Genomic DNA, 26,901 nt, shown 5'->3' on the forward strand with positions numbered 1-26,901 from the left:
TTAGTAACCTTAAGTGTAAGATAGATCAACAGACTAAACCAAGTACTAGCATAGCATGCACCTTGTCACCTTCATGCATATGTAGGAGGAATAGATCACATCAATATTATCATAGCAATAGTTAACTTCGCAATCTACAAGAGATCATGATCATAGCATAAACCAAGTACTAACACGGTGCACACCTTGTCACCTTTGCACACATGCGGGGAGGAATAAAACTACTTTAATAACAAATCACTAGAGTAGCACATAGATAAATTGTGATACAAACACATTGCAATCATAAAGAGATATAAATAAGCACCTCACTATGCCATTCAACGGTGAATAAGTATTCAGTGAAATATGGCCTAAGAGACCCACACGGTGCACACACTTGTCACCTTTACACACGTGGGACAAGGAGTCTCCGGAGATCACATAAGTAAAACTCACTTGACTAGCATAATGACATCTAGATTACAAGCATCATCATATGAATCTCAATCATGTAAGGCAGCTCATGAGATTATTGTATTGAAGCACATAGGAGAGAGATGAACCACATAGCTACCGGTACGGCCCAGAGCCTCGATGGAGAACTACTCCCTCCTCATGGGAGCAGCGGCGGTGATGAAGATGGCGGTGGAGATGGCAGCGGTGTCGATGGAGAAGCCTTCGGGGGCACTTCCCCGCTCCGGCGGGGTGCCGGAACAGAGACTCTGTCCCCCGGATCTTGGCTTCGCGATGGCGGCGGCTGCGGAAGGTTTTCGTGGGTTTCGTCAATTGGTATCGGGGTTTTCGATCCGGGGGCTTTATATAGGCGAAGAGGCGGCGCGGGAGGGTCGACGGGGGGCCACACCATAGGGCGGCGCGGCCCCCCTGCGGCCGCGCCGGCCTATGGTGTGGTGGGCCTCGTGGCCCCCTTCGGCCCTCTCGGTGTGTTCTGGATGCTTCGGGGATTCTAAGATCTTTGGCGTTGATTTCGTCCGATTCGAGAATATTTCGTTACTAGGATTTACTGAAACCAAAAACAGCGAGAAAACGGAGCTGGCACTTCGGCATCTTGTTAATAGGTTAGTTCCGGAAAATGCACGAATATGACATAAAGTGTGCATAAAACATGTAGATAACATCAATAATGTGGCATGGAACACAAGAAATTATCGATACGTTGGAGACGTATCGGCATCCCCAAGCTTGGTTACTGCTCGTCCCGAGCGAGGTAAAACGATAACAAAGATAATTTCTGGAGTGACATGCCATCATAAACTTGATCATACTATTTGTAAAGCATATGTAATGAATGCAGCGATCAAAACAATGGTATATGACATGAGTAAACAAGTGAATCATAAAGCAAAGACTTTTCATGAATAGCACTTCAAGACAAGCATCAATAAGTCTTGCATAAGAGTTAACTCATAAAGCAATAATTCAAAGTAAAGGTATTGAAGCAACACAAAGGAAGATTAAGTTTCAGCGGTTGCTTTCAACTTGTAACATGTATATCTCATGGATAATTGTCAATGCAAAGCAATATAACAAATGCAATATGCAAGTATGTAAGAATCAATGCACGAGTTCACACAAGTGTTTGCTTCTTGAGGTGGAGAGAAATAGGTGAGCTGACTCAACAATAAAAGTAAAAGAATGGTCCTTCAAAGAGGAAAGCATCGATTGCTATATTTGTGCTAGAGCTTTTATTTTGAAAACATGAAACAATTTTGTCAACGGTAGTAATAAAGCATATGTATCATGTAAATTATATCTTACAAGTTGCAAGCCTCATGCATAGTGTACTAATAGTGCCGCACCTTGTCCTAATTAGCTTGGGTTAACTACCGATCATCATTGCATAACATATGTTTCAACCAAGTGTCACAATGGGGTACCTCTATGCCGCTCTGTACAAGGGTCTAAGGAGAAAGTTCGCATTGGATTTCTCGCTTTTGATCATTCTTCAACTTAGACACCCATACGGGACAACATAGACAACGAGATAATGGACTCCTCTTTTAATGCTTAAGCATTCAACAACAGATTAATATTCTCATAAGAGATTGAGGTTTTATGTCCAAACTGAAACTTCCACCATGATTCATGGCTTTAGTTAGCGGCCCAATGTTCTTCTCTAACGGTATGCATACTCAAACCATTTGATGTGAAAACCGCCCTTACTTCGGACAAGACAAACATGCATAGCAACTCACATGATATTCAACAAAGAGTTGATGGCGTCCCCGGAAACATGGTTATCGCACAACAAGCAACTTAATAAGAGATAAAGTGCATAAGTACATATTCAATACCACAATAGTTTTTAAGCTATTTGTCCCATGAGCTATATATTGCAAAGGTGAATGATGGAATTTTAAAGGTAGCACTCAAGCAATTTACTTTGGAATGGCGGATAAATACCATGTAGTAGGTAGGTATGGTGGACACAAATGGCATAGTGATTGGCTCAAGATTTTGGATGCATGAGAAGTATTCCCTCTCGATACAAGGTTTAGGCTAGCAAGGTTATTTGAAACAAACACAAGGATGAACGGTGCAACAAAACTCACATAAAAGACATATTGTAAACATTATAAGACTCTACACCGTCTTCCTTGTTGTTCAAACTCAATACTAGAAATTATCTAGACTTTAGAGAGACCAATTATGCAAACCAAATTTTAGCAAGCTCTATGTATTTCTTCATTAATAGGTGCAAAGCATATGATGCAAGAGCTTAAACATGAGCACAACAATTGCCAAGTATCACATTATCCAAGACATTATAGCAATTTACTACATGTATCATTTTCCAATTCCAACCATATAACAAATTAACGAAGAAGAAACTTCGCCATGAATACTATGAGCTAAGAACACATGTGTTCATACGAACCAGCGGAGCGTGTCTCTCTCCCACACAAGCATGATGAAATCCAATTTATTCAAACAAAAACAAAAACAAAAGCACACAGACGCTCCAAGTAAAGCACATAAGATGTGACCGAATAAAAATATAGTTTCAAGAGAAGGAACTCGATAATTTATCGATGAAGAAGGGGATGCCTTGGGCATCCCCAACCTTAGACGCTTGAGTCTTCTTGATATATGCAGGGATGAACCACCGGGGCATCCCCAAGCTTAGACTTTTCACTCTTCTTGATCGTAGTATATCATCCTCCTCTCTTGACCCTTGAAAACTTCCTCCACACCAAACTCGAAACAACTCATTAGAGGGTTAGTGAACAATAAAAATTAACATGTTCAGAGGTGACACAATCATTCTTAACACTTCTGGACATTGCATAAAGCTACTGGACATTAATGGATCAAAGAAATTCATCCAACATAGCAAAAGAGGCAATGCGAAATAAAAGGCAGAATCTGTCAAAACAGAACAGTCCGTAAAGATGGATTTTATTAGGCCACCAGACTTGCTCAAATGAAAATGCTCAAATTGAATGAAAGTTGCGTACATATCTGAGGATCACTCACGTAAATTGGCATAATTTTCTGAGTTACCTACAGAGAATTAGACCCAGATTCGTGACAGCAAAGAAATCTGTTTCTGCGCAGTAATCCAAATCTAGTACTTACTTTACTATCAAAGACTTTACTTGGCACAACAAAACATAAAACTAAGATAAGGAGAGGTTGCTACAGTAGTAAACAACTTCCAAGACACAAATATAAAACAAAGTACTGTAGCAAAATAACACATGGGTTATCTCCCAAGAAGTTCTTTCTTTTTAGCCATTAAGATGGGCTCGGCAGTTTTAATGATGCACTCGCAAGAAATAGTATTTGAAGCAAAAGAGAGCATCAAGAGGCAAATTCAAAACATATTTAAGTCTAACATGCTTCCTATGCATAGGAATCTTGTAAATAAACAAGTTCATGAAGAGCAAAGTAACAAGCATAGGAAGATAAAACAAGTGTAGCTTCAAAAATTTCAGCACATAGAGAGGTGTTTTAGTAACATGAAAATTTCTACAACCATATTTTCCTCTCTCATAATAACTTTCAGTAGCATCATGAGCAAACTCAACAATATAACTATCACATAAAGCATTCTTATCATGAGTCTCATGCATAAAATTATTACTCTCCACATAAGCATAATCAATTTTATTAGTTGTAGTGGGAGCAAATTCAACAAAGTAGCTATCATTATTATTCTCATCAAGTGTAGGAGGCATAGTATAATCACAACAAAATTTACTCTCCATAGTAGGTGGCGCCAAAAGACCACTATTATAATCATCACAAATAGGAGGCAAAGTATCATCAAAGAAAATTTTCTCCTCAATGCTTGGGGGACTAAAAATATCATGAAAACCAGCTTCCCCAAGCTTAGAACTTTCTATATCATTATCAACAATGGTGTTCAAAGCGTTCATACTAATATTACTACCGACATGCAAAGAAGATTTCATAGGTTTTTTAATTTTCGCATCAAACAATCCATGTTTTAAATCAGGAAATAGAATAAGAAGCTCACTCTTGTACATTATGCCAAACTAGTGTAAACAAGAAACAAAAAGATGCAATTGCAGGATCTAAAGGAAATAGCTTCGAGCACACACACAACGGCGCCGGAAAAATACTTTACCCGGGACCGGTGTATGAGAGCCTTTTACCTTTCCTCCCCGGCAACGGCGCCAGAAAAGTGCTTGATGTCTACGGGAGCTTCTATTCTTGTAGACAGTGTTGGGCCTCCAAGAGCAGAGGTTTGTAGAACAGCGGCAAGTTTCCCTTAAGTGGATACCCAAGGTTTATCGAACTCGGGGAGGAAGAGGTCAAAGATATCCCTCTCATGCAACCCTGCAACCACAAAGCAAGAAGTCTCTTGTGTCCCCAACACACCTAATAGGTGCACTAGTTCGGCGAAGAGATAATGAAATACGAGGTGGTATGAATAAGTAGTAGCAACGGCGAGAAAAGTGCTCTGCCCGGGACGATAAACAAGCGGTAGTAACGCAGCGAGTAGTAACGCAGTGACAGTAGTAAACAAGCAGTAGTAACTCAGCAGTATTTAGGAACAAGGCCTAGGGATTACACTTTCACTAGTGGACACTCTCAACATTGATCACATAACGAGAATAGATAAATGCATACTCTACACTTTTGTTGGATGATGAACACATTGCGTAGGATTACACGAACCCTCAATGCCGGAGTTAACAAGCTCCACAATAATGCTCATGTTTTAGTAACCTTAAGTGTAAGATAGATCAACGAGACTAAACCAAGTACTAGCATAGCATGCACACTGTCACCTTCATGCATATGTAGGAGGAATAGATCACATCAATATTATCATAGCAATAGTTAACTTCGCAATCTACAAGAGATCTTGATCATAGCATAAACCAAGTACTAACACGGTGCACGCACTTGTCACCTTTGCACACATGCGGGAGGAATAAACTACTTTAATAACAAATCACTAGAGTAGCACATAGATAAATTGTGATACAACATGCTGCAATCATAAAGAGATATAAATAAGCACCTCACTATGCCATTCAATGAGTAAGTATTCTGTGAAATATGGCCTAAGAGACCCACACGGTGCACACACTTGTCACCTTTACACACGTGGGACTAGGAGTCTCCGGAGATCACATAGGTAAAACTCACTTGACTAGCATAATGACATCTAGATTACAAGCATCATCATATGAATCTCAATCATGTAAGGCAGCTCATGAGATTATTGTATTGAAGCACATAGGAGAGAGATGAACCACATAGCTACCGGTACAGCCCCGAGCCTCGATGGAGAACTACTCCCTCCTCATGGGAGCAGCAGCGGTGATGAAGATGGCGGTGGAGATGGCAGCGGTGTCGATGGAGAAGCCTTCCGGGGGCACTTCCCCGCTCCGGCGGGTGCCGGAACAGAGATCCTGTCCCCCGGATCTTGGCTTCGCGATGGCGGCGGCTGCGGCAGGTTTACGTGGGTTTCGTCAATTGGTATCGGGTTTTCTGATCCGGGGGCTTTATATAGGCGAAGAGGCGGCGCGAGGAGGGCCGACAGGGGGCCACACCATAGGGCGGCGCGGCCCCCCTCGGCCGCGCCGGCCTATGGTTTGGTGGGCTTGTGGCCCCCTCTCGACCTCTCCGGTGTGTTCTGGATGCTTCCGGGGATTCTAAGATCTTTGGCGTTGATTTCGTCCGATTCGAGAATATTTCGTTACTAGGATTTACGAAACCAAAAACAGCGAGAAAATAGGAGCCGGCACTTCGGCATCTTGTTAATAGGTTAGTTCCAGAAAATGCACGAATATGACATAAAGTGTGCATAAAACATGTAGATAACATCAATAATGTAGCATGGAACACAAGAAATTATCGATACGTTGGAGACGTATCATACACCCATGAAGTATACCCACAACACCTGGGCCTCGTGGTTCTCCTGCCGCCGGCGCATGCGTTCTTGCCGGCCGCGCTCCGCCGACTCAGCATCCTCCCGGGCGCGCCGCTCGGGCGACGGCATCTGGATGAGGTGACGGGCTGCTCGCATAGCGAGCAGCTCGTTCTTCTGGCCGAGGAGGTCGCCTAAGCGGCGGCGGCCGGCCCGCCAGATGCCCTCGTGCTCCTTCGTCACGCGCGTGAGGTCGGCGAGACGCTCCTCGATGGCGGCGTTGATGTTCGCCAGCGCGAGGTCCTCCTCGGCGACGGGCTCCTCCGCGGCGGCCGCCCCCTCCTCCGCGGCCTCGTACCAGCCGTCCGCGGTCTCGTGCCAGCCCTCCGCGGCCGCCTCTCCCATCTCCGCGTCACCGGCCTTCTTTGCCGCCGCCTCGGCAGCGACGTGGAGCGCCTCGTCGTCGGCAACCCACCGCGAGTCCGCGCGCTCCTCCTCGTCCGTCCGCGGGAACCTGGCCCGGGCGGCGAGGGAGAGCTTGGCCCATGTGGCCTGAAGGGTGCGCGGCATGGCGCCTGAGAAGGTGGAGGGGGAGAACGGTGATGCGGTCCGGGTGAGACCGCCGCCGTCTTTATAGCCGGCGGCCTGGCGGGAAACTTGGGCGCGAGCGCGCGCCAATCGGCGTTTTCGCGCGGGAACCTTGGTGCGCGCGGGATCTTTCCCGCGCGTTCCACCGCCCACCACATGGCTGTCCCGTCGAGGCCTGCCATGGCGCAGCGCTGCGCAACGAAGACGAACCACGTGGCGTCTCTTTGGGTCGCCGCGTTGGGTGCCGCGTGCGACCCAAACGGACACGCTGACGCGGGGCGCTGTCCGCGTGTCCGGGCGGCCACGCAAACGGCCCAAAACGGACGGCCCAGCGCGTCCGTTTGGGTCGCCCGGTTGGAGATGCCCTAAGGTGGCGATTGTGCTGCTATTGCTACTGCACACCCTTTTTTCAGATGGAGGATTTGGCTTCTTCAGTTAGTGACATCCAATGTTACGCTACGATTTAACCAAGCTTAAGACAATTTTGTTCCTAGGCATGATGACAGTACATACTAAGTAAGATTTTCCTTTCGAAACAAAAAAAGTAAAATTTTCCTTTTGGTGATCCAATAGCATCCATATTTCTATCAATAGAGTTATTTTTACCCTATGTTTTTATGTGTTCGTAGTTCTCAATCACAGCTTAGATAAGATAATACGCTTTCACATCGTTTTTTATTGAAAGCTTTACCATTGATAGAAAAGTGCTTGGTCCAAGCCAAAAAGAGGTTGATCCACTTCATTCGCCAAGCGAATGATCTTCGCTTCGGGGGAACAACAAAAATCGAATATTGCTTTCGGATGAACCTGCGTTAATGGTAATATCTAGTATATGCCTAACTCGATAATTCTTGTAATCATTATAACAAGGGCCTCGCTTCTTAATTTCGCCCGGGCTCCTGAAATCTCAGGACCGGCCCTGCTCCAAATGTGACGGTCATAGATTTGATAGAGCCCAAGTTAGCTACATGAAATGTTTCTTTCTATTTTAGAACATTTGGGTTTGGTCCTACTGTCACAAGAGACCGATGAATTTCGATGGAATCCACAAGAGAGTGGTAATTCTATGTGAACTCTAGGTATAGAGCGCTAGTACAATCATAATACCAGTCCATAATAATATGAATATTTTGAAAATGAAGATACAACTAAACATGTGGTATATGCGCAGCGGAGTAATCCTCGCCGAGGACAACCTTGCAAAACAGAACTATCATTTAAATACAAAGTGAGAGTTTTTTCACCAAGATGAAACAATCAAACACTTACTATTCCGATGCAAGTTTGCTCGTTCTTTATGGTCAATCATCGAAATAGCTTCTTTTCTTCAAAATGGGAGCATAGCCCCAGCCTCTGCATCAATTGATGCACACAACTTTCTTTATTAAAACGAGTTCAGAGTATGGGGTAGTTCAAACGATTACAATCATGGATCGGCCAACGTCGATACATGAATCAACCACAGGAAAATGAGACACATAAAGAAACTATCTATTTGATAATCTGCTAATGTGTCGTGTGGCCCCGCTGCTACTCCGGGAGAAGGAACGCCCATAAGTGAATCTAGTGCGCAGCTCGCCGAATAACCTGTAAGAAATTAGTAGATTTTTGTTTGTTAAAGACCATGTCATTCCGACTTGTCCAAATAGACCAACATAAAGCTGCAATACCAATACGTATTCGAGCATTATCACATTTGCTAACTCCATTTAACCAGTTACCAAACATATTATTAATACTATTCGGCGCGGGTATATTAAAAGCAAAATACACCATACGCCAAACTATCTTTGCAAACGGACAGTTGAGAAACAAATGATCAACAGTCTCGTTAGAATCACAGAAACAACATTTCTGACAGCCATTCCAATTCCGTTTTGCCAAATTGTCATTTGTTAATAAGACTTTATTATGAAGGAACCACATAATTTTTTTTATTTTTAACGGGATTTTCATTTTCCAAAAATATTTACGAAGAAATCTAGTATGCCCATTCATCAAGTCTAGATACATAGATTTAACCGTAAAAGGTCCTGATTCAGTTAGATTCCATACAAATCGAAATAGCTTCTACCTTATATCTTTCACGTAGTGTTGCCAATATTTTGAAAACCAGCTACATGATATTGGTAAGAAGTAACGAATTCTAATTATGACTAGAGTGTTTTTCCTGATATGGTCGCTTTGCCTTTGGCTAGGTAGAAATGAAGAAGTTTTTAATAGTAATATTTTTCTCTTATGCAGGTCATTCATCGGTGTGCCAATTGTCTCTCTTTATGGTGTCTCAACAGCGTGTAGACAACCGAGGTATGTTTATGGAGGTATTTACACGGTTGAAACACATGGCGAGAGATATTTTTATCTTAAATGGTTGGCGGCGTGATCTGCATATTGGTCCTCCAACATTATTCTAGATGTGCTATGATAGCTTATTGAGCTTGGTGTCGCCTTTTTGTTTTTTTTTCCACTTTTGTCAGATTTTTTGGTTGTGTACATCCTAGCAACATATAGGACGGGTGTAAACTCTTCTAAAATGTATCTCTATGATACTAATTTTTGATTGGAATTTCTATTTTGGTGCCCCTCGTTCCTTAGTTGTACTTTAATTCTTTCTTGCTGAATATTTCCGCGAACAAGCGTGGTACTTTTTACGGGTTTGGAGGCACCGCACCAACAATGAACAGTGCTATATAGTCTACATTTTTTAGAATTTTCTTTGGGACTTTAAAAGAAATTCGATATATATAAAAGTTGCGCCACTTTGCAGCTCCCTCAGTGATATGGGTACGGTTCACATGAACAGTGCTCAGTCTTATTTTTTACATTTTATTTTGAACTTTTTAAAAAATCACAATAATATTTTTTTAGAGTTATTGCCAATGCTTTTTCTTAGTAATTCGTTAGTAAAAATATTTAACTTCGGCAGTAGTTTCTCGTGTCAACTATTTAGCAGTTATTTTTTTCGAGATAGTAACTACCTACAGGCGCCACAATGGTCGGGGCACTGTTTCCACGTTAACTATATTTAACATAGTTAAGAGTAATTTTCCGCGAGGCGCGTTGACTACCTATATATTTTTTTCGAAAGCGATTTTTCGGTAGAAGTCGTGAACGTCCTAATTGTAATTCTTTCATGTCGAATATTTCTGTGACAGAAATATCTCCCCCACGCACAAGCGTGGTACTTTTTACGGGATTGAAGGCACCACAACAATCAGGCTACTGTTCATGGTGCACAAGAAAAGTGCTCTGGTTTGCATATTTTAAATTTTCTTTGAGACTTCAAAAACATTCCCATAGTTGTTTATTTTGAGTTTTCATCATTGATTTTTGCAGCAATTTTCCCATAGAAATATTAAATTTTCATAGTAATTTCTCGTGTTAACTATTTAGCTATTTCCCATGAGGTTGTAACTACCTATTTTTTCAAATGCAATCTCTCGATAAAAATCTTGAATATCCTAATTGTAATTCTGCTAGGGTGCAAATTTATGCGATGGTGATTTTCTCAATGGCGCACAATGGTGGTATTTTTTACGTGAATCTTCAAGCTCAACCATAGTGTTGGACAGTAATTACCCCCAGTAATTCTTCACGGTACATAATTCTCTAGCGGTAATTTCAAATAAAATCGATCATTCGCCACCTCTTTTACGCTGGGAAAATAATGTTTTGCTCTCCTATGATATCATTGAAAAAATATACTTACTCCACCGTCCGTCGCCTCTTTCACCTAAGAAAAATACTATTACCTTCTTCTATGTTACCTTTAGAAAGACATACTTTCTCCATCATCGGCTGCCTCTTTTAGTCGGACAAATACTATTATTTTCTTTTGTAGAAAGTCCGGAAACAAAAATAATACACTATCTGCCGCCTCGTTTAGTCGACAAAAATACTAGTGCCTTCTTTCGGTATCTCTGAAAACTTCCTTCGTCGTACATTATATTTTTCAACCGATGTGCTTTGTTCTCGCTTCGGGCACTGTAGCTATTGTGAAGTGCTACTGGCAACCTCCTCTCTTTTTTTGTCTCCCTAAGATCACCCGTTCGTTTTTTGTCCATATATACTACCCTCTTTCTTCATCGCCTCACGCTTAGCGTTCCACTCTTTTACGATACCTTCCCTTTCACCACCGAAAATATAACTTTTAATAGCAAAGGCTATTTTAAAATATTTCAAATAAGTGATTTTGCACTTTTGTCCTTTCTATTTTTCCCCAACAGAAGAGTTTGACCCTTCCTTTTCCGCCTCTTCTTCCCACAATTGAGATTCCTGCTAAGGAAAAATATCTCGCTCATGGTTCTTTTGCAAGTAATTCACTAGTTTTTTCAGCGATATCTATGGATGCCGGAACTTTTATGTTTCTTGATCATTGCTTCTACACCAACACTTGTGTATGAGTTCAAGTAACTCATTATAGTACTTCTAAAATACTATAACAAATAGGCTAACGGTCAAGGACACGGCGGCACGCGTCAAACTTCCTAGTAGACCTAAAACTAGAGAGGATGGAGAAGAGCTGAACGAGAGAAGACTGAACGCCGATAACCGACAAGTAAGCTAGGTCAAACTTTCTCTTTATCGAAAAAAGGTCCAACTTTCTGAACAGATCAACAAACAGCAGGCCTCCGAAACTAAATAACCAAGATACATTACATATACAGCACAACTGAATAAGGAAGATACAACTTCGGGTCCCTAATCAGAAGACAAACAAGACAGAATACTGATCAATAGCTTACAACGTCCACGTAGGCACGTACAAATCTGTGACTGAATGCTACGACGTTGCCAATTTGGATTATTACAAAAAACTAGCTAGTTGCAAACTAGTGCGCCCGCAAGATTGCTGGTACAGGCATCATGCTAGGGCCCCGTGATCGAAAGAATGTCGGCATGGGAAGCATGCTCGGCTCCGGCGAGGCGAAGAAGCTCGATCCAGAGAACACGGAATCCATCGTCTCGTCCTCCTGCGGCTGCTCGGCGTTGATCTCCCGTTCTTCATGTTCCTGGTCGCTCGTCCGGCTCTCGGCGTCGGACTCTGCTGCACGAGTCTTCTTGTGGATGTCCCAGCGATCGGCGGAGGGTGCGCGGCTAGGGGCACGCTTGTTGCTGTCCCACTTGTCGCCGAACGAAGCACGGCCAAGTATCCCGCTGCTTCCCCGGCTCGACGAAGACGAAGACGAAGACGACGTGGTGCTGCTGCTCCTCCCGAACTTCTTCTTGATGTCCCAGCGCTCGACGGAGGACGCGCGCCCTGGACTTGAGCTGCCACACGACGACGAAGACGGGCTGCCAGGTGCCTTGTCCTTCTTGTGCGCGTCCCACCTCTCGGATGAATCGGCGCGGCCGGGCTTGGGCTTGCCGGCGGCGAAGGAAGACGGCAGGATGATGAGGCACGGGGCGAGCGTGCTCCTCGGCGGGGTCGGGAGCAGACCCGGGAGAAGCGCTGCAGCGGCCTTTGCCATTGCTCGCTCGACCGACGCCATCGATGATCTTCTCGATTCACAACCACAGGCGTGCTCGGAAGTGAGAGAGATTTGCTGGCCGCCCGGGGAAAGAAGCGATGGATGATCTGAATTCTGATGGGGTGTGTGGGATCGAATTGGGTGAGTATTTATTGAACTTCCATCTCCTCGGTAGTGAGTGTTGGGGTCGGACTCGGTTTGACAATGTCGGTGAATTCTACCTCATCCCACACACGCTGGACTCGGACTTGAGCTGCCGCTGCTCCGAACTGGGTTCCATTTCGGATTGGTAATCATCCCAGCGTCGAGGAAGACGAGGGGAGAAAGATATGTGCGTTCGATGCTGGGCCGAATGGAAGGTGGGCCAGGAGGCATTAAGGTAATGCTTGGGCTTTGGCCCATAGAAAACATAAGGGATTGTCTCGGTCTCGGTCCGTGGTCTGGGCCTCTGGGGGGGGTGTACATGGTCGGCGACTAGTCTTGCGGCGGAGCCACCGCGGGGACCTCGCCCGCGGCGGAATCTCAGATGATGCCTCAAATCCCGGCCGCCGGCTGCAGGATCGCCATATAATAGCCTGAGTTGCCTTCTCGTCCCGCGATCGCCCAGCCGACACGATGGTGAGCCTGGTGAGGATTCGCTCGGCACTCCTCTCTGGTCGGATTGTAGCAGTCAATTTCCTGTCATCGCGCATTCGCTCTATCGCTTCGGTTGCGGCGCTTGATCCTATTTGAAGTGCACGTGTGATGCTCTTATGCTTTCTGTTGGGTGCTCTAGAGAAATTTGGAATATTTCAATATCACAACTGTGGTGCTGTAGATGTTCTCTGATGGGAATTCCGCACGGTCTAGATAGAGAGAATGTTGTACTCGTGAAGAATGTTGGATCCGGCATATGAAAGGAATTTATGCTTCCAGGTGTCGTCTGGATTATAGGTTAGGGGAGGTAGGATGGGAAATGGCTAGTGGGTTTAGTCTAAGCCATTTTCTGGTTTGAGGGATAGAGATAGGGGCACTAGGGATATGCACAGAGAAAGAGTTCAGGAAGAACAAAAAACACCACTGTAGTCGAGGAACAGTTATGCCTGGAAGAGATAGCCGCTCATTACTCGTGCACCAGCACCGAAAAGAGCGAATACGACAAAAGGCAAAGTGCTAGAATATGGCCTTTGGGATCCAAATAGTTATTTTCCGAGCAACCTATCTGCGTAAATCTCCTTGTAGCCTTTGCACTTCATGATGATCGTCCGCTGGCATCTAACAGAACATATCATAATTGAAAAGTGCATGTTCTGATCATTGGGACTGAACATATTGGACATCTAAAATTATCTGTTGGTGATGAAGGTGTGTAGAGTAGTTTTAGTTTTATCTGCAATACTTGCTGCCATGGATGCAGTGGATAAAGCATGGGCAGTCCTGTTAGTTAAATCAGTAGTTAACTTGCCTTGTTTCTTTTCTAATGGAAACTTTTTAAATTATTTAGTTAAATGTGAGAATTTATCCCATGAATTGACTTGTGTGTCCCTTCTTTAACCTTGCACGGTCCATCATTTTTAACTAAATGTTGAGCTTCTTCCTTTCCTTCTTATGTGAAAGTGGATGTAGATGTTTATCATTAGCTTGCAGTCTTTGTGATGGTCAATGAAACAACTGCCCTTAAATCATGCCATGTGTTGATTGAAGGTAAGGCACTATAGTAGCAAAATATGGTTTGCAAGTTGAGAAAACTCCGAGAGATTGACCAAATGTATCATATGACTCACTGCCATCTTTAAATACTAAGAAGTAAGAACAAAAGCCATGCAATATTCAAGTACCATTGATGATAGGGCGATACTTGCATGTCACCTAATAGTTTTAGCCACTCCCTCTGTCCCGAAAAGGATGTTGCAGATTTGTCTAAGTTCGGATGTATCTAGACACTATTTAGTCCCAAGGAATGGGGCAAAGGAAAAAAAAAGAGGAAGTTTTCCTTTGGTCTCAGTTTCAAATAAAAAAACTTGCAGGATTTTGACAATCCACTTGGACCCTTTTTTAGCACACGAAGTAAGATACCAATGTCTTTAGTGGCGTAATTCATAACATCCTAATTATACCATTTCGTGTGGTTTGACTTTTGTTTGACTATGTTTAGTGAGATTCATGTGTTTTAGCTATTCCTATGATGTTCATTCTTACTTAATTACTATCCTTTTATAATCCTGTGAACCAAAGACAGATCCATACAAATATTCATTATTTTCGCTAACAAATACATACAAAATGTAATGGTCAACGATGCATGTTGGAGACTGTTAATGTCTAAAATATCATCTATTTACGGACAGATGGAGTAGTAAAGAAAGCTGATATTGTAAGAGCCATTTTTATTTTAAAACCTAGAAATTGTTCGCATTAGCGAGTGCAGAACATGCATAACACTTGTTTGGTGGACCCAACTATAGATGTTTCGAAGTAATTTGACTTTAGAATCATGAGAACCAGACTCTCTTCTTTAGATATTTGTTCTACATATTAGTCTATATGTTGATATGTCAACCATACTAGCAGTTATATTGCGTATTTACTATGCATATAATAGTTGCGTGAGACTTTTGTTTCTGTAACTGCAAGTTTATTCATTTCAAGCAAATGATCCATGCTGATATACCTCCTCCATTTGAAGTCTAAAATTTGACTCCAGAAAATGTCAAAATGAAGATGTAAAATACAAATTAGCCCTGAACTGTGTGACGAGCCTATTTAGGCCGAACTAGGCGGGGCAATGTTTGCTTGTCATATTGTTTATGGTGTCAACGTCTGTCGTAGTCCAATCTCCCAACAGCATGCTGAGCACAGCACAAGAGTGTAGATTTTGAGATCATACTGTAATGGCATCCGATTACTTACTGTGCTGCAAAACCTTAACGTGTCCAGGGTACTAACACAATATTAAAGGATACGGAAAATAGGGGTGTGTTTACAGCCAAATCTGAATATATTGTTAATATGAAGTGTGCATCAATGTGCATGAAATGGATATTGTCTGATTTTGTGTAAGGACATGTTGAAGTCAAAATAGGTGGAAAACCCACTACTTACATTTAGCATTTAGTGGGCAATCATCTGGATATTCTGGATATCTCCATTTTATATTAATATCTCATACATTATAGTGGCAGTGGAATACAGTAGGCAGCATGTCAGAAAAGGTGCATGGAACATCGAGCCGGCAAGGGCCATACAGTAGATAAACTTTTTTTTGCCAGTTTGGGTTGTCTACCGAACCTTCCTTCTAGTGGTAACTGCTTACACACAACATGGAACCATAAACATGGACCTGCTAATGTATTGGCTTATGTTAACATGGTTGCTGATCTCACTGCTTACAATATAATCTAATACAATCACCAAAATGCACTTGATTTATTTGTAGATCCCTGAGCAAAAACTGTAGTAAAGAAGCAATGGTCCACGAGGAAGTAATGTAGAAGAGGAGCATTGACTTCAGAAAGAAGGTGCAAAACTCCAAAGGCCTTTATTTGGCACAACTGGGATAACCAAGAACTTGATTTTCAGCGCCTCCTGGCAGCAGTCTCTCTCTGACAATTGAAGTAAACAGCAGCCACAGGGAGGCCAAGATCATTATCCACAGCAAACTGGCGGGTGTTGAAATGATCCCTGAAGGAAGGCACAGATACAGTCTGCCTTCGCTTCTGCTTGAAGAGCACAAAAATGAACCTGTGGATTCCAATGTTGGGCTTTGGGCTCTCATAGCTTATGACCTCCCCCCCTGCAATTCAAAAGGAGAATGATTATTCATTCAAAATGCAGAACATAGAATATACCAATTCAAATCTCAGAGAAGGACCTACCAAATGAAGCATCTGTTGTCCCGGGTATATTACTGACAATCCTGTGTAAGTGCAAAAGGTATTGGTAAATGACTCTCATTGGAAGTGCTGGTAAAATAGTCTCTGTGTCTATATGTGCAAGAAGAAGATGTACTGATATCTTCCTTAGTAACATATACTAATATATTTAGGTGCTTAGTAGCCACCCAGCAGAAAAAACTGTGCATGAGAAAGGTTACCAGTGAAGATGCTCCCGTAGATATGGATCACTTGGTCCTGGCACATCTGGGTCCGTCATAACCTGAAATATGAATAATTATGGTCACTGCAAAAGAGAAAACAAGCATTCAATACTTGAAGTTGAATATGGAGTTCCAAGAGTCGAGTGCATTCTACCAATGTGAATAAGGATCTCAAGTCACCCCCCTGAACCTCTACTCTTGGTTTAGATACAACTGCTGATGGGTAGAGCTCATGGCCATTGAAGACCAGCTTGTTTGAGTTATAGGTTGCCACCATCTTCACACATGGGTTAAATGGATCGAGAACTTCTCCAATGACACGCCCAACAATAAGAGGCTCCACAGACCTAGACATGGTTGGAGAGGCAAGTATTTCTATATTGCACGGTGAATGCTCTATCTGGTTGTAGCAAAGCTTTGAAGTGGCTTGGGCTGCTTACTGGGCATTGCTAGAGTACGACGAGCCTCTACTTATAGAGGCAAGAAGCCTGCTTCGAGTGTAAGCTCAAAAGAGAATGTGAAACATGAGTAGTATGTGTGTTCTTTTTTGGTTGGGTATGCGTGGAAAGAACCGAAAAGGCCACAGAAAGGATCTAACCACTTTTTCCGAGACAGCCAACCAAGGGTCTTGTTTCTTTTCTATCAGTTGCACAGTGTTGGAGTTTGGAGTAATACTTCATGCATCTTCTTCCAAGTTCTAGGGACAAAGACTTTTTTCACCACAAACATGAGATACTAACTACAATAATAAAATTTGCACAATTGTTTGATTTTGATTTTTAGTATATCTCTATTCTGTTTTTATTTTAGTTATTGATAGTTAAAAAATACTGATTTTTTTTACTTGATTAAATGGAAACCTTTTCAAGTTGATGGTTTCCCACCTTATAGTCCTCAAAAAAGGTATTGTAGATCACTACCTACATGTTATTTCTTTAGGAAACATAGCACACCTTCATGCAAGTGGGTCTCTGAAGATTATGTTGCTGAACTATCTTAATATTGGTTAGGACAAACGACAAAGTGCTGGTACTCCTATCCTAGTTTATGCATGACAATGTGCGGATTTTGATGCTTAGTTTTGCAAATTATCATGCTGTTGTGTATAATTATTTCTGTATTCTACCAGAAGGAAATCGGATGAGGAGTCCGAAATTACAGAACAATGCATTTTCATGCTAAAATACTTCAGTTCTAAAAAGATCTAGATGTAATTGTTCGCAGCAAGTTAGGAAGTATGCCCTTGTGGAGCAAATGAAAAAGAAAGGGAATAAAACACTTTGGAGTGATGCTTTCCTAAACTATCAATTCGTTTTTGCATACTTTATTTGATGTTTGCTTGCAGAAATTTAAGGTCTGGCTTTCTGATATTCTTATCCTCTTGTTTTGTAACTATTATTTATGTGTTATCTAGTGGACAGAAACATGCGGCACTGTCCACGTGGAAGCCTCTTCACCCTCGAATGTTCGTCTTTATAGCGTTGTTGGTTTAGGTGAGCCTCATTTGACCGATTCTTTTTCTGTTAAGGAAAAGGGAAGTTGTTGTTGAGTTCAATTGCTCTAGAATTAGAATCTTTCCTAAAACTGCGATACCCAAGTGCATTACCATTATTATCTGTTTATTCTCTTCTTTGTAGTACTATGGGAACACATCATGGAAGAGCATAAAGTAATGGAATACAGTGCCACCACCACTTAATTGTCTAGGGTGCTGTCTAGTGCTGAAATGTCATTTCGGCGATAAAATTATCACAGCTTCATCTCGATTAAAACAATAAATAATAGATTTCTTCGTTTCCATAAGTAGTGGAGCCAATTACAGCTTTATGCAATACTATGTTCTGGTCTAGTGCAATCATGCCTGTTTGACATTTGTGCAGCTAGAAGTAGTGGAGTGAAGTACAGCTTGTGGCATTTTTCTGCTCCATTCTGATGCCATTATAGTTGCTTGACACCTAGCTGTAGTGGAATCTAGTAGCTATTCCAACCAATGGTAGCCAGTGTGTCTCCATGAAATCCGATCTGTTTTTCAAAAAAAAAAGTTTAGTATTTTGGTTACTTTTTTCATTTCCAATAATTCCACTTATTGGTTCTTTACGGAATTATTTATTTTAAAAGAAAATTACAACAAAATGGGTCCATGAATTGCTAGACACATCTCATCTGTTCATACTTTTTCATAAATTTTTGGCAGTGCTACAGTGTGTTGGTAGCACAGTAGCACCACAGACTGGTAGCACTAGAACTTTTGTTAGCCATCCATACCAATTTGCACGCAAAGTAAAACCAATACTTAGCACCTATCTTCAACTTACCAGTGCTATATCCATCAAGAAGTCCTCTCTTGTTTCATTCTGCCAAACCAAGTTCATTCATATGCCCAAGACGCATATGCAAAAGATTAGCAGCATCGCAATCAGATAATTCATTTGAAACAACAGGGGGGCATTAACTTTTTTGTTTGCTATGCTGACTAGGACAGTGTATGGATGCATTTGAAAAGGACAGCAGCACCAGCACCAGCAGCTTGGACAAGTTGCGATTGAAGCTTTGTGGAGTCCAAGTCGGTGAAGAGAATATAGTCTCAGAGGTAAGTAAATGGAAGGAGCAGTCCTTGGCTGAACAATAGGAGGAGAATTAAGATAGAGTCCAAGAAAATAAGGGGAAACTAAATTAGGAATATTATTTTTTGGCGAGGAAAGACAATTATAGCAGGAGAAGTTTAACAAAGGAGTGTAATTGTGTTATAAAAAAAGGTCAGGGACTTAAGCATCTCTTTAAAAAGGACATAAGATTCCACTCTGTAAGGTACAATGGCACATGCATCTTCTATTGAATCAGTGAAGAAGTGTCTTCTATTTGCTATCTCGCAACCCTCTAGCCATCTCCTCTAAATCCATGCATATCTTGCCTTTCTACTCCAGCCCTAATTTTCTTCATGCCATACCATCTGGCCCTGTTGTGAACCATATCTTGCAAGCTCACCTGTAGATGAGATAGCAGTATGTTTATCTCAGCAATTGCAGCCTCCTTCATTAGTGAGTTGTTTTGTATCCCTTTGACACAATAACTACTTTTGGCTTCCATGCAGATGGTGATGTTTTCTGTTTGCTGTCATAACCGTTACCCGACACCTTTGGATCGCTTCAGCGAAAAGGAGCCGCCCACCAATCTTGAGTCCCTCAAGTTGGAGAGTGGTAAGTAACACATGAATGCACATTGGTGGGAAGATCATTGTGGGCCAATTGTTGAGGAGGCAATGAGATACTCCGATGATGACAGTGAGACTACAGCGGGTGGATATGATGTTCCACAGAATCTCCATGGGTGTCTGTGTCACCTGCTGATTGAGTACGAGTCAGCACCCCAGCACACAAGATGTCACTACCGCCTGGGTTGACAACAGCCTGTGGATTGTGTTTTGTTCATGGATGAGGTGGTCAATAGCCAAAAGTCATGAAAATGTAATTTTTTGCCGCACTTGACGGCAAACCAATGGTTAATTGCAATGCTAATGTATACTCTTCTAAGTAATCTTCAAATGTCAACCTGCAATTGCCGACACAACGAGAGGCTCTTCACCCAGGTTCAGAACATATATATGTCCATCTTTCTTCAGATAATCAGTCAGCTGGTGTGCAGTGGTTAATGAACTGAACTTGTCGAAGCTAATTTTCTGAACCAGTTCATGGCACCATTTATGTTGTGCTCCAGTATAAATGCATATCCTCCCGGTTTCAGTGGCAGTTCTGGCCGAGTTTTATATTTTGACTGTTCCGTCTGTGATAAAGAAACTTTGTGTTCTTGAACGTACTTGAGCCATGAAAACAATGCGAAGTTTCCTCTGGTCCAGTTTCCCTATGATTACTTTTCAGCAAGTTTCTCAGGCACCCGTCTCAAGTCCATGCAAATCAGAGCTGGAAAAGGCCCAGTTTTTGTTTCTGAATTGCTCCTGTTCACTAGGAATCTCCTCCAGTTGGCAGTTGGTTTCGAAAGATGCTTCGCAGTACCCACTTGCACTACTTGCAACTGTGCAACCGAAGAACTCAGCCATGCTGTCATCCAGTACGCGGTAACTATGCTGATCATGTGGTTCTGATGTTCTGTTATCAGCAGCTGGCACTCCTCTGATCTTACCACTGTTTTACGTCCACTGAACTGAGCAGGGACCAACAACTTGTTACCGAACTCATTGCTGCCAGGGAATACCTAAAATTGCCAGCGGTAACTAGCTATCCAATTGAGCACCCAAAAAAAACTACTAGTTCCTTAATGCAACCTCCATTTCATATTAACTGTCATAAATTTGTCTAGATTTGCATGTTATCTACACACTAATACATGTCTAGATGCATGCGTATCTTGAGAAATCTGTGACGTTTAATATGGAATGGAGGGAGTCATGGTACTAAGATCCGGAAAGTTGTCGTTTTGTGACGGCGAAACTCACAAAACGAGTTTGTTAGTAAATAATGGTCTTTCTAATAAGGGTATTTTGGCTACTAGTACTAATGTTCGAGAGTAAAGTTATTTTGTCAAAAAAAAAATTGAGGGATATCAAGGTTTAAGTTTGCTAATTGACAAGTGCACCATAGCAACAGCCTTTGAGACACGTTGGCGTGTAAATAGCATGTATGTGTCTTTGTAGACGCGCTGGCGTGTAGAGCATACACATTTGCTAAGAAAAAATAGCACATAATATGTTGAAAAGGCACTAGGAGTTAAACGAAACCATATGCTCCTGGTTTGCAGGCTCTTTTATCAGATATTCTGAATCTAAATCATGCTCTGTGCGAAATAACCAGAGCAACCTGACAGCATCGATCTTCAGGTTAGACCAGGGGTTATCTCTGCTGCTATTCACGTGTGCCTTGCCTCTTCGATCCACCAACCGCTTCGTTGCTGCACACCACACTGTCCAGCCGCGTCGCACGCGTACACCTCTATCTACAGCGGGACCAACAAATCTTTTTTTATCTGTTCACATCCGCAGAACTGAAGTAGACTGCTGTAATGTTTCCTCATTCATCTTAGTATATTTTCATGTAAATCTAGCGCCTCCTTGTATTTCTCATTGTCACTATTGCAATCCATTCAGTCAGGTCAAACAAGTGTAGCAAAACTTATGGTAACTCCTGTTAGAACTTATATGGGATTTGGGTCCATTTAACTTTTGATCATGGAAAATCGCAGGGGTACGACTAGCAAGAGGGCAACGTTCAGCAAGGTTTCAATCCCGAGGGGAAAACAAAGCGCGCATTGGATGCTCCATGTTTCGGGCTGAAAACCGGATGCCAACATTCGGGATTTTAGGGCTCGTTTGGTTGCCTGGAATTTTAGCATGAGTACGCCAGCGAGATGGGAGCCCTTGCGCGTTCAGAACGGGCCATGGATCAGAAAATGCCACTCATTTGGTAGTCTGTGCAGAATTTTTTGACTCAGCATACGAGCTCAGCTTAAGCCTCACCACTTATCCCCATGGTAACCTTACCTTTCACCTCTTTGGCACGTCGACGATCACGAAGGCAGACACCACCATGGCACCGCCGTCACGCCAGTCAAAACCATCACCACGTCACCGACCACGAAGACGAAGAGCACCATGACACCGCCGGTCACGCCGGTCACAAGCATGGGCACGTCGCCGACCACGAAGATGAAGACCACCGGTCACGCCGGTCACAAGCATGTACACGTCGCTCACCACGTAGATGAAGACCATCATGGCACCGTCGTTCACGCCGGCCAGAAGCATCAGCACCTCGCCGACCACGAGGACGAAGACAACCATGACGCAGTCGGTGACACCGGCCACAAGCATCACCATGTCGTCGACCACGAAGACGAGACCACCATGACACCGCCGGTCACGCCGGTCACAAGCATCACCACGTCGCTGACCATGAAGACAAACGCCACCATGACACCACCGTTCACGCCCGTCACAAGCATAACCATATCGTCGATGACGAAGCTGAATACCACCATGACACCGTCTATCACGCCGGTCACAAACATCACCACGTCGTCGACCACGAAGATGAACATCACCATGCCGCCACCACCATGGATTATCACCTCTCACTTCTCCCATATCAGCACCACGTCGCCGTCTATAAAAATGGCAAGCGAGAAGTTGAGCAAAAGTAATCCAAACTATACTCACACATACGTCCGTCTATATCCACCAAAACGAAAGCCTTTCAACATAAAAGTCATGCGGAATGGTGAGGTGAAACCACACCTCAAAGGAAATTTCAAACAGTTAAGCGTGTGCAACGAATTTGGCAAAATTCGCTCAAAACTTCATACACGAAATTGACGATTTACGACTGGCGAAACTCGAAACCGGTTGTGGAAATTGGTTCCTATCATCAAAACGCTTCTTTTTCATGTACAGCTTATTTCAATTCGGACTATATTTGTGTTGATTTGAAAAGAAAATGTGTGGAGTACTGTAAGGGAGAGTGAGCCTGCACAGGTTGCATCGAAAGATTCCCGTTTGCATGGGCTGGGTACAAGATTTAACTGCACCGCTGGAAACTGCCGAACTGGGCGTTCCTCCAGGACCTGGTCCGACGCTGCTTTGGGAAGCGGTTCGTGCAAAAACGCGGCTCGGCCCAACCAAAGGGACGAAAATTACTGGCCTGATGCGAGCCAAGGGACATACAGCCTACCAAACGCGCCCTTAGTATACTTGTACTACTTCACAGTTCACCATGGAGTACACACGTACTGAAAAAATTGTACAAGTACACTAAAAACGGAAGAGAAGTACACTGAAAAACATAATGTAAGTGCCCTTACAATGAAATCGAAGAAAAAATACATTGAAAACTGGAGTAAAACCAACCTTTCAGTTCTAAAAGTACATAAAATAAGTTCATCGAACCCCATTAACATATAATTTAATTTTGAAGATCTCGATGTGAGAAATGCAGCGGTTCAAAAGATGTTCTAATTTGATTTTTTTTGTTTTAGAAAATAAAATGGAAAACTGGCTCATGTGTCTCCACCCGCAAAACCTGTGAATTCTCATGGTTCTTCGCCGGCCTACCTCTCTAATCAGGCCACGTGTTGCGACGACAGCACCCACACATCATCCACTTGTAAGGACAAACGATATAATAAAATCCGGAGTACAATACGAAGTGCAAGTACACTGAAAATCGGAGTACAAGCGTACTAATTTTGGAAGTACAAAATAAAAATTCATCAAAACCTAGACTTGAAAAGCATGACACGCGGGAACGCAGCGGTGAAAACGGTTCATCATTTGGACGAACAGTTCTAAAGATTTGATTTTAAATCTTGAGAATACATACTCATATAACCTCCCCACATCGAGACTCGTGGGAGAAGAAATCCCACCAAAATTATACCATTGCGACACTTGTCGATCACGCCATGCTTCACATGTCGCAACTAGAGATTAAAAAACCCTTTTAAAGGTCGTTTTTTCTAAAGATTACATGAGTGTTACTCGATTGCGTGCCATGAGCAAATGTTTAGTCTCACATGAAAATTAAGCGGAGTTAATACCCACTTCTAAGTCTCTTTCCCTTACTTAGGGCATGAGAAGGGTACACCCGCCCTCCCTTGCCTGCCCTCGTTGCTTCCACACATGGTGTTTCGTGTGTGGCATTAAAGGCGCCCGCTCCCCCATGTTAGTCCCTAAGCGACATTGTGGGCGAAGCACCGAGCCGTCAAGAACCCTCCCCTAGCCTCCTCATGAACTGGCAGGGTAAGAGCAACTCTAGCTGATACTGCAAAGGAAAACGTGGAATCGTAAAATTACTGTTGTTTAGCTGTTTTGTGCAGAGAAAAATATCCCAAACAATTTCTACACGAGAACACGGTAGTTTTACCCAATTTTACGCACCACGGGAAAAATGGCGCAATCGATGCTACCTACACACAAACAAATTGTTACAAGATTTTTGAAATGATATTAAGAGTGTGGCATTTTGTAGCTCGAGCTACATGGAGCCTGTTTTTTCATAAATTGAAAAATGACATTTCATAGTTTCCAAAAAAAATTGAACAAAGATTCTTGAGATAGATAATGTTATACTCTACGATTGTGAAAAAAAAAAGCAATATGAAAGACGGGGTATTTTGGGTTGTGCAAAATTCAAAAATCTGTGGATCTGAATAAGTGAACAGATTTTGAAACCTCAAAAATTTGTCAGAGTTTGTCTTTTTTTTCTGTAGCCTCGAATATAATGTATTTCATCCTGATATTTTGCCCAACATCATTGCCTACACCGAGAATTTTTTGAAATTTCAAAATGTTGAATTCGAATTTTGTAAAACAAAAAAAGAGAACCATGTAGCCCGGGCTACATTTGGACTTTCCGATGATATTAATCCCATATGTAGCGTGCGAAGGAAGTTGCACAATGTACGTAAGTACGAAGACGAAAAAAACAGAGCCGCTAGAAGGAGGGCTCGAACCTCCGACCTTGTGGTTAACAGCCACACGCTCTAGCCAACTGAGCTATTCCAGCTGCACGTCCTATGTTTCCCTTTTTTCATTTATAAATAGAGGAAACAAGGTCGAGCCCATGTGACCATATATCTAGCTAGATGAAATCACAACCTAGCTGCATGTTGCGGGAAACTTGGACTCGTGTCTATCGACCCGTCACCACAAATCCACAATACCTCCAACTCCAAGCACGTGAGGCGTGATACCTTGGAAGGTATGCTTGATACGGATGCACATGTCCACATATAACAAAGAAGGTGTTGCGCCGTTGCGCGACTTGGTGCAGACTGCAGAGGTAGTTTTTTTTTTTTTGCGAAACACAGTACAATCAAAGCCGCTCATACATACGCGCGCACACTCACCCCTAAGAACGCACGCACGTACACCCTACCCCTATGAGCACCTTCAAGATACTGCATCGAAGAACGGATCCGGCGGGTCTTGAGATTGACGAAGTCACCACAGGCGCGACTCGCTGTCGACGGGAACGTCGCCTCCCACTGAAGAATATTCATACATGGACTTCTAACCAAAAAAATCTGTAGCAAATACTCCCTCAGTTCAGAAATGAGTGTCGCGCGCTAGCAAAAAAAACTATTTTACATATTCCCTAAAAAGCCTATTTTACATATACACTCTTTGTAATTAAAATTTGTAATTGGTAGTTATAAAGGTGGTGCTTGAGCCAACTAGTAGCAAGTCACGTGAGGTGGATGCACCAAGACGGAATTTGCCCCTCCGCAACGGAGAGATATTGTTTGGGCCGTCTCGTGTGATATTATTTATAAGCATGACCATGCGTAACTCGATTTAAGTGTTAATCGTGATGTCGAACGGGATCACATATCGTGATTACGAAAAAATATAATTAAGTCAGCATTAGCATGCCTGCAACTTACCACCACTATGTGAGGCAAAGGGATCCGGACAGAACATCACATTGCTAGGCTAGTTGTAGGTAACTGGAAGTCGGCAAGCTTTGCTAGAAGCCAATAGTGATTAGAGGTTTTGAATGTGAATCTGCTTAGAGTGCGACTCAGGTCATGTTCGGCTTAGTACGAGCCTCAGGGGTCAAACTTAAGAGGATGCGACCAGGCGGAGAATAGCCGGTTCACTCGAATCTGGTCAGGTTGGACCGAGACAGGCAGGGACAAGCTAGTGGGTTGGACCCAACTAGCTAAGGTTAGGATTTTGGGGATGCAGGTTGTCCCCTCACCCACTCCCCCTATATAAGGAAGGGTGGACTTGCGGCGGGTGAAAAACAAGTGAGTACCTTGGATAGATGGAAGAAAAAATGACACAACTAAAAATAATACATTTTACATAGTAAGAAAGAGTATCGGTGTTGTTTTGTTGACATATTTTTTGGTTGTTAACATAATCTATGGTATCATGGGGTTCGTTTTCAACTCAAAAATTGTTGATTATCATGTTATTTGTAAGGTGGTTATTACTCTTTTAGGATGGTGCTGACAAACAGTGAATAAGTTGTAGTTGGGAAAGTGTATATGATATCTTTGACATCATGTGCCAACAAAATCTATGCTTACATGGTGGATGTTTTCGACGAATTGTCTTTAAAAACCCCAAATCTTGCAAATATTCTTGAAAGGTTGATTGTCATGGCATTGGAGTATTGATAGTTGCCCATGTTGGAAACACATTGGGTGGCTCCTCGTACAAAGGGGCATGGGGCGTTAGAGTTTTATCAGTGATATCATGTACAATACCAAGTGCAATGAAGGCACAAACCAGGATGCTAGGGCATGAAACATATCAATAAATTTGTCTACAAAATACTATGCAAAAGATTGATTATTTACTAATTATTTTAACTTTGTTTCAACAACTAAAAGATACTTTTCATATAGGAAATGGAACTAAACACTATGGTGAACCATGATCATTAAGCATGCCCTTAAGT

General features: G+C 42.6%; 2 protein-coding genes and 1 non-coding gene across 8 annotated transcripts; 1 reads left to right on the forward strand and 2 right to left on the reverse strand.

Moving 5' to 3' along the window:
- The first annotated feature begins 12,876 nt into the window (after window positions 1-12,876).
- On the forward strand, window positions 12,877-20,109 carry LOC124653427. 6 transcript variants are annotated; one of them, XR_006987898.1, is made up of 5 exons: window positions 12,877-13,038; window positions 15,827-16,323; window positions 17,901-17,979; window positions 18,964-19,076; window positions 19,578-20,109. XR_006987898.1 is itself a non-coding variant. In XM_047192490.1 (5 exons), the coding sequence occupies exons 2-5, from the start codon at window positions 16,801-16,803 to the stop codon at window positions 19,689-19,691; spliced, it is 357 nt and encodes a 118-aa protein (XP_047048446.1). In that variant the 5' UTR covers window positions 12,877-13,038; window positions 15,827-16,800; the 3' UTR covers window positions 19,692-20,109. The 6 variants fall into 6 exon arrangements, 4 of the variants coding, with proteins under 4 accessions (XP_047048446.1, XP_047048448.1, XP_047048449.1 ...); XM_047192490.1 differs by having other exon boundaries at window positions 15,827-16,851; XM_047192492.1 differs by having other exon boundaries at window positions 12,877-13,029; window positions 15,827-16,851.
- LOC124653426 (CEN-like protein 2) lies at window positions 15,609-16,893 on the reverse strand. The gene is made up of 4 exons (XM_047192489.1): window positions 16,641-16,893; window positions 16,484-16,545; window positions 16,266-16,306; window positions 15,609-16,183 (listed from the first exon to the last, which is right to left on the reverse strand). Exons 1-4 carry the CDS (start codon window positions 16,839-16,841, stop codon window positions 15,966-15,968), a joined length of 522 nt encoding a protein of 173 aa, XP_047048445.1. The 5' UTR covers window positions 16,842-16,893; the 3' UTR covers window positions 15,609-15,965.
- Window positions 20,110-24,922: 4,813 nt separating the features above from the next.
- TRNAN-GUU lies at window positions 24,923-24,996 on the reverse strand. Its single transcript has one exon. It is a non-coding gene; the product is annotated as a tRNA-Asn (tRNA).
- Window positions 24,997-26,901: the final 1,905 nt, after the last annotated feature.

This window comes from Lolium rigidum, chromosome 5, assembly GCF_022539505.1.
Source record: "Lolium rigidum isolate FL_2022 chromosome 5, APGP_CSIRO_Lrig_0.1, whole genome shotgun sequence".
Taxonomy (NCBI): Eukaryota; Viridiplantae; Streptophyta; class Magnoliopsida; order Poales; family Poaceae; genus Lolium; species Lolium rigidum.

What these genes read in the sequence shown, in the direction of transcription:
- LOC124653427 (XM_047192490.1), top strand. Translation starts at nt 16,801, where the DNA reads ATGACACGCCCAACAATAAGAGGCTCCACAGACCTAGACATGGTTGGA. An exon ending in TTATAGCGTTGTTGGTTTAG is followed by an intron (nt 17,980 to 18,963) that starts GTGAGCCTCATT and finishes TATGCTGACTAG; the next exon opens with GACAGTGTATGGATGCATTT. An exon ending in AAGAGAATATAGTCTCAGAG is followed by an intron (nt 19,077 to 19,577) that starts GTAAGTAAATGG and finishes GCTTCCATGCAG; the next exon opens with ATGGTGATGTTTTCTGTTTG.
- LOC124653426 (XM_047192489.1), bottom strand. Translation starts at nt 16,841, where the DNA reads ATGTCTAGGTCTGTGGAGCCTCTTATTGTTGGGCGTGTCATTGGAGAA. An exon ending in TGAGATCCTTATTCACATTG is followed by an intron (nt 16,546 to 16,640) that starts GTAGAATGCACT and finishes TTCATATTTCAG; the next exon opens with GTTATGACGGACCCAGATGT. An exon ending in GACAACAGATGCTTCATTTG is followed by an intron (nt 16,184 to 16,265) that starts GTAGGTCCTTCT and finishes TTTGAATTGCAG; the next exon opens with GGGGGGAGGTCATAAGCTAT.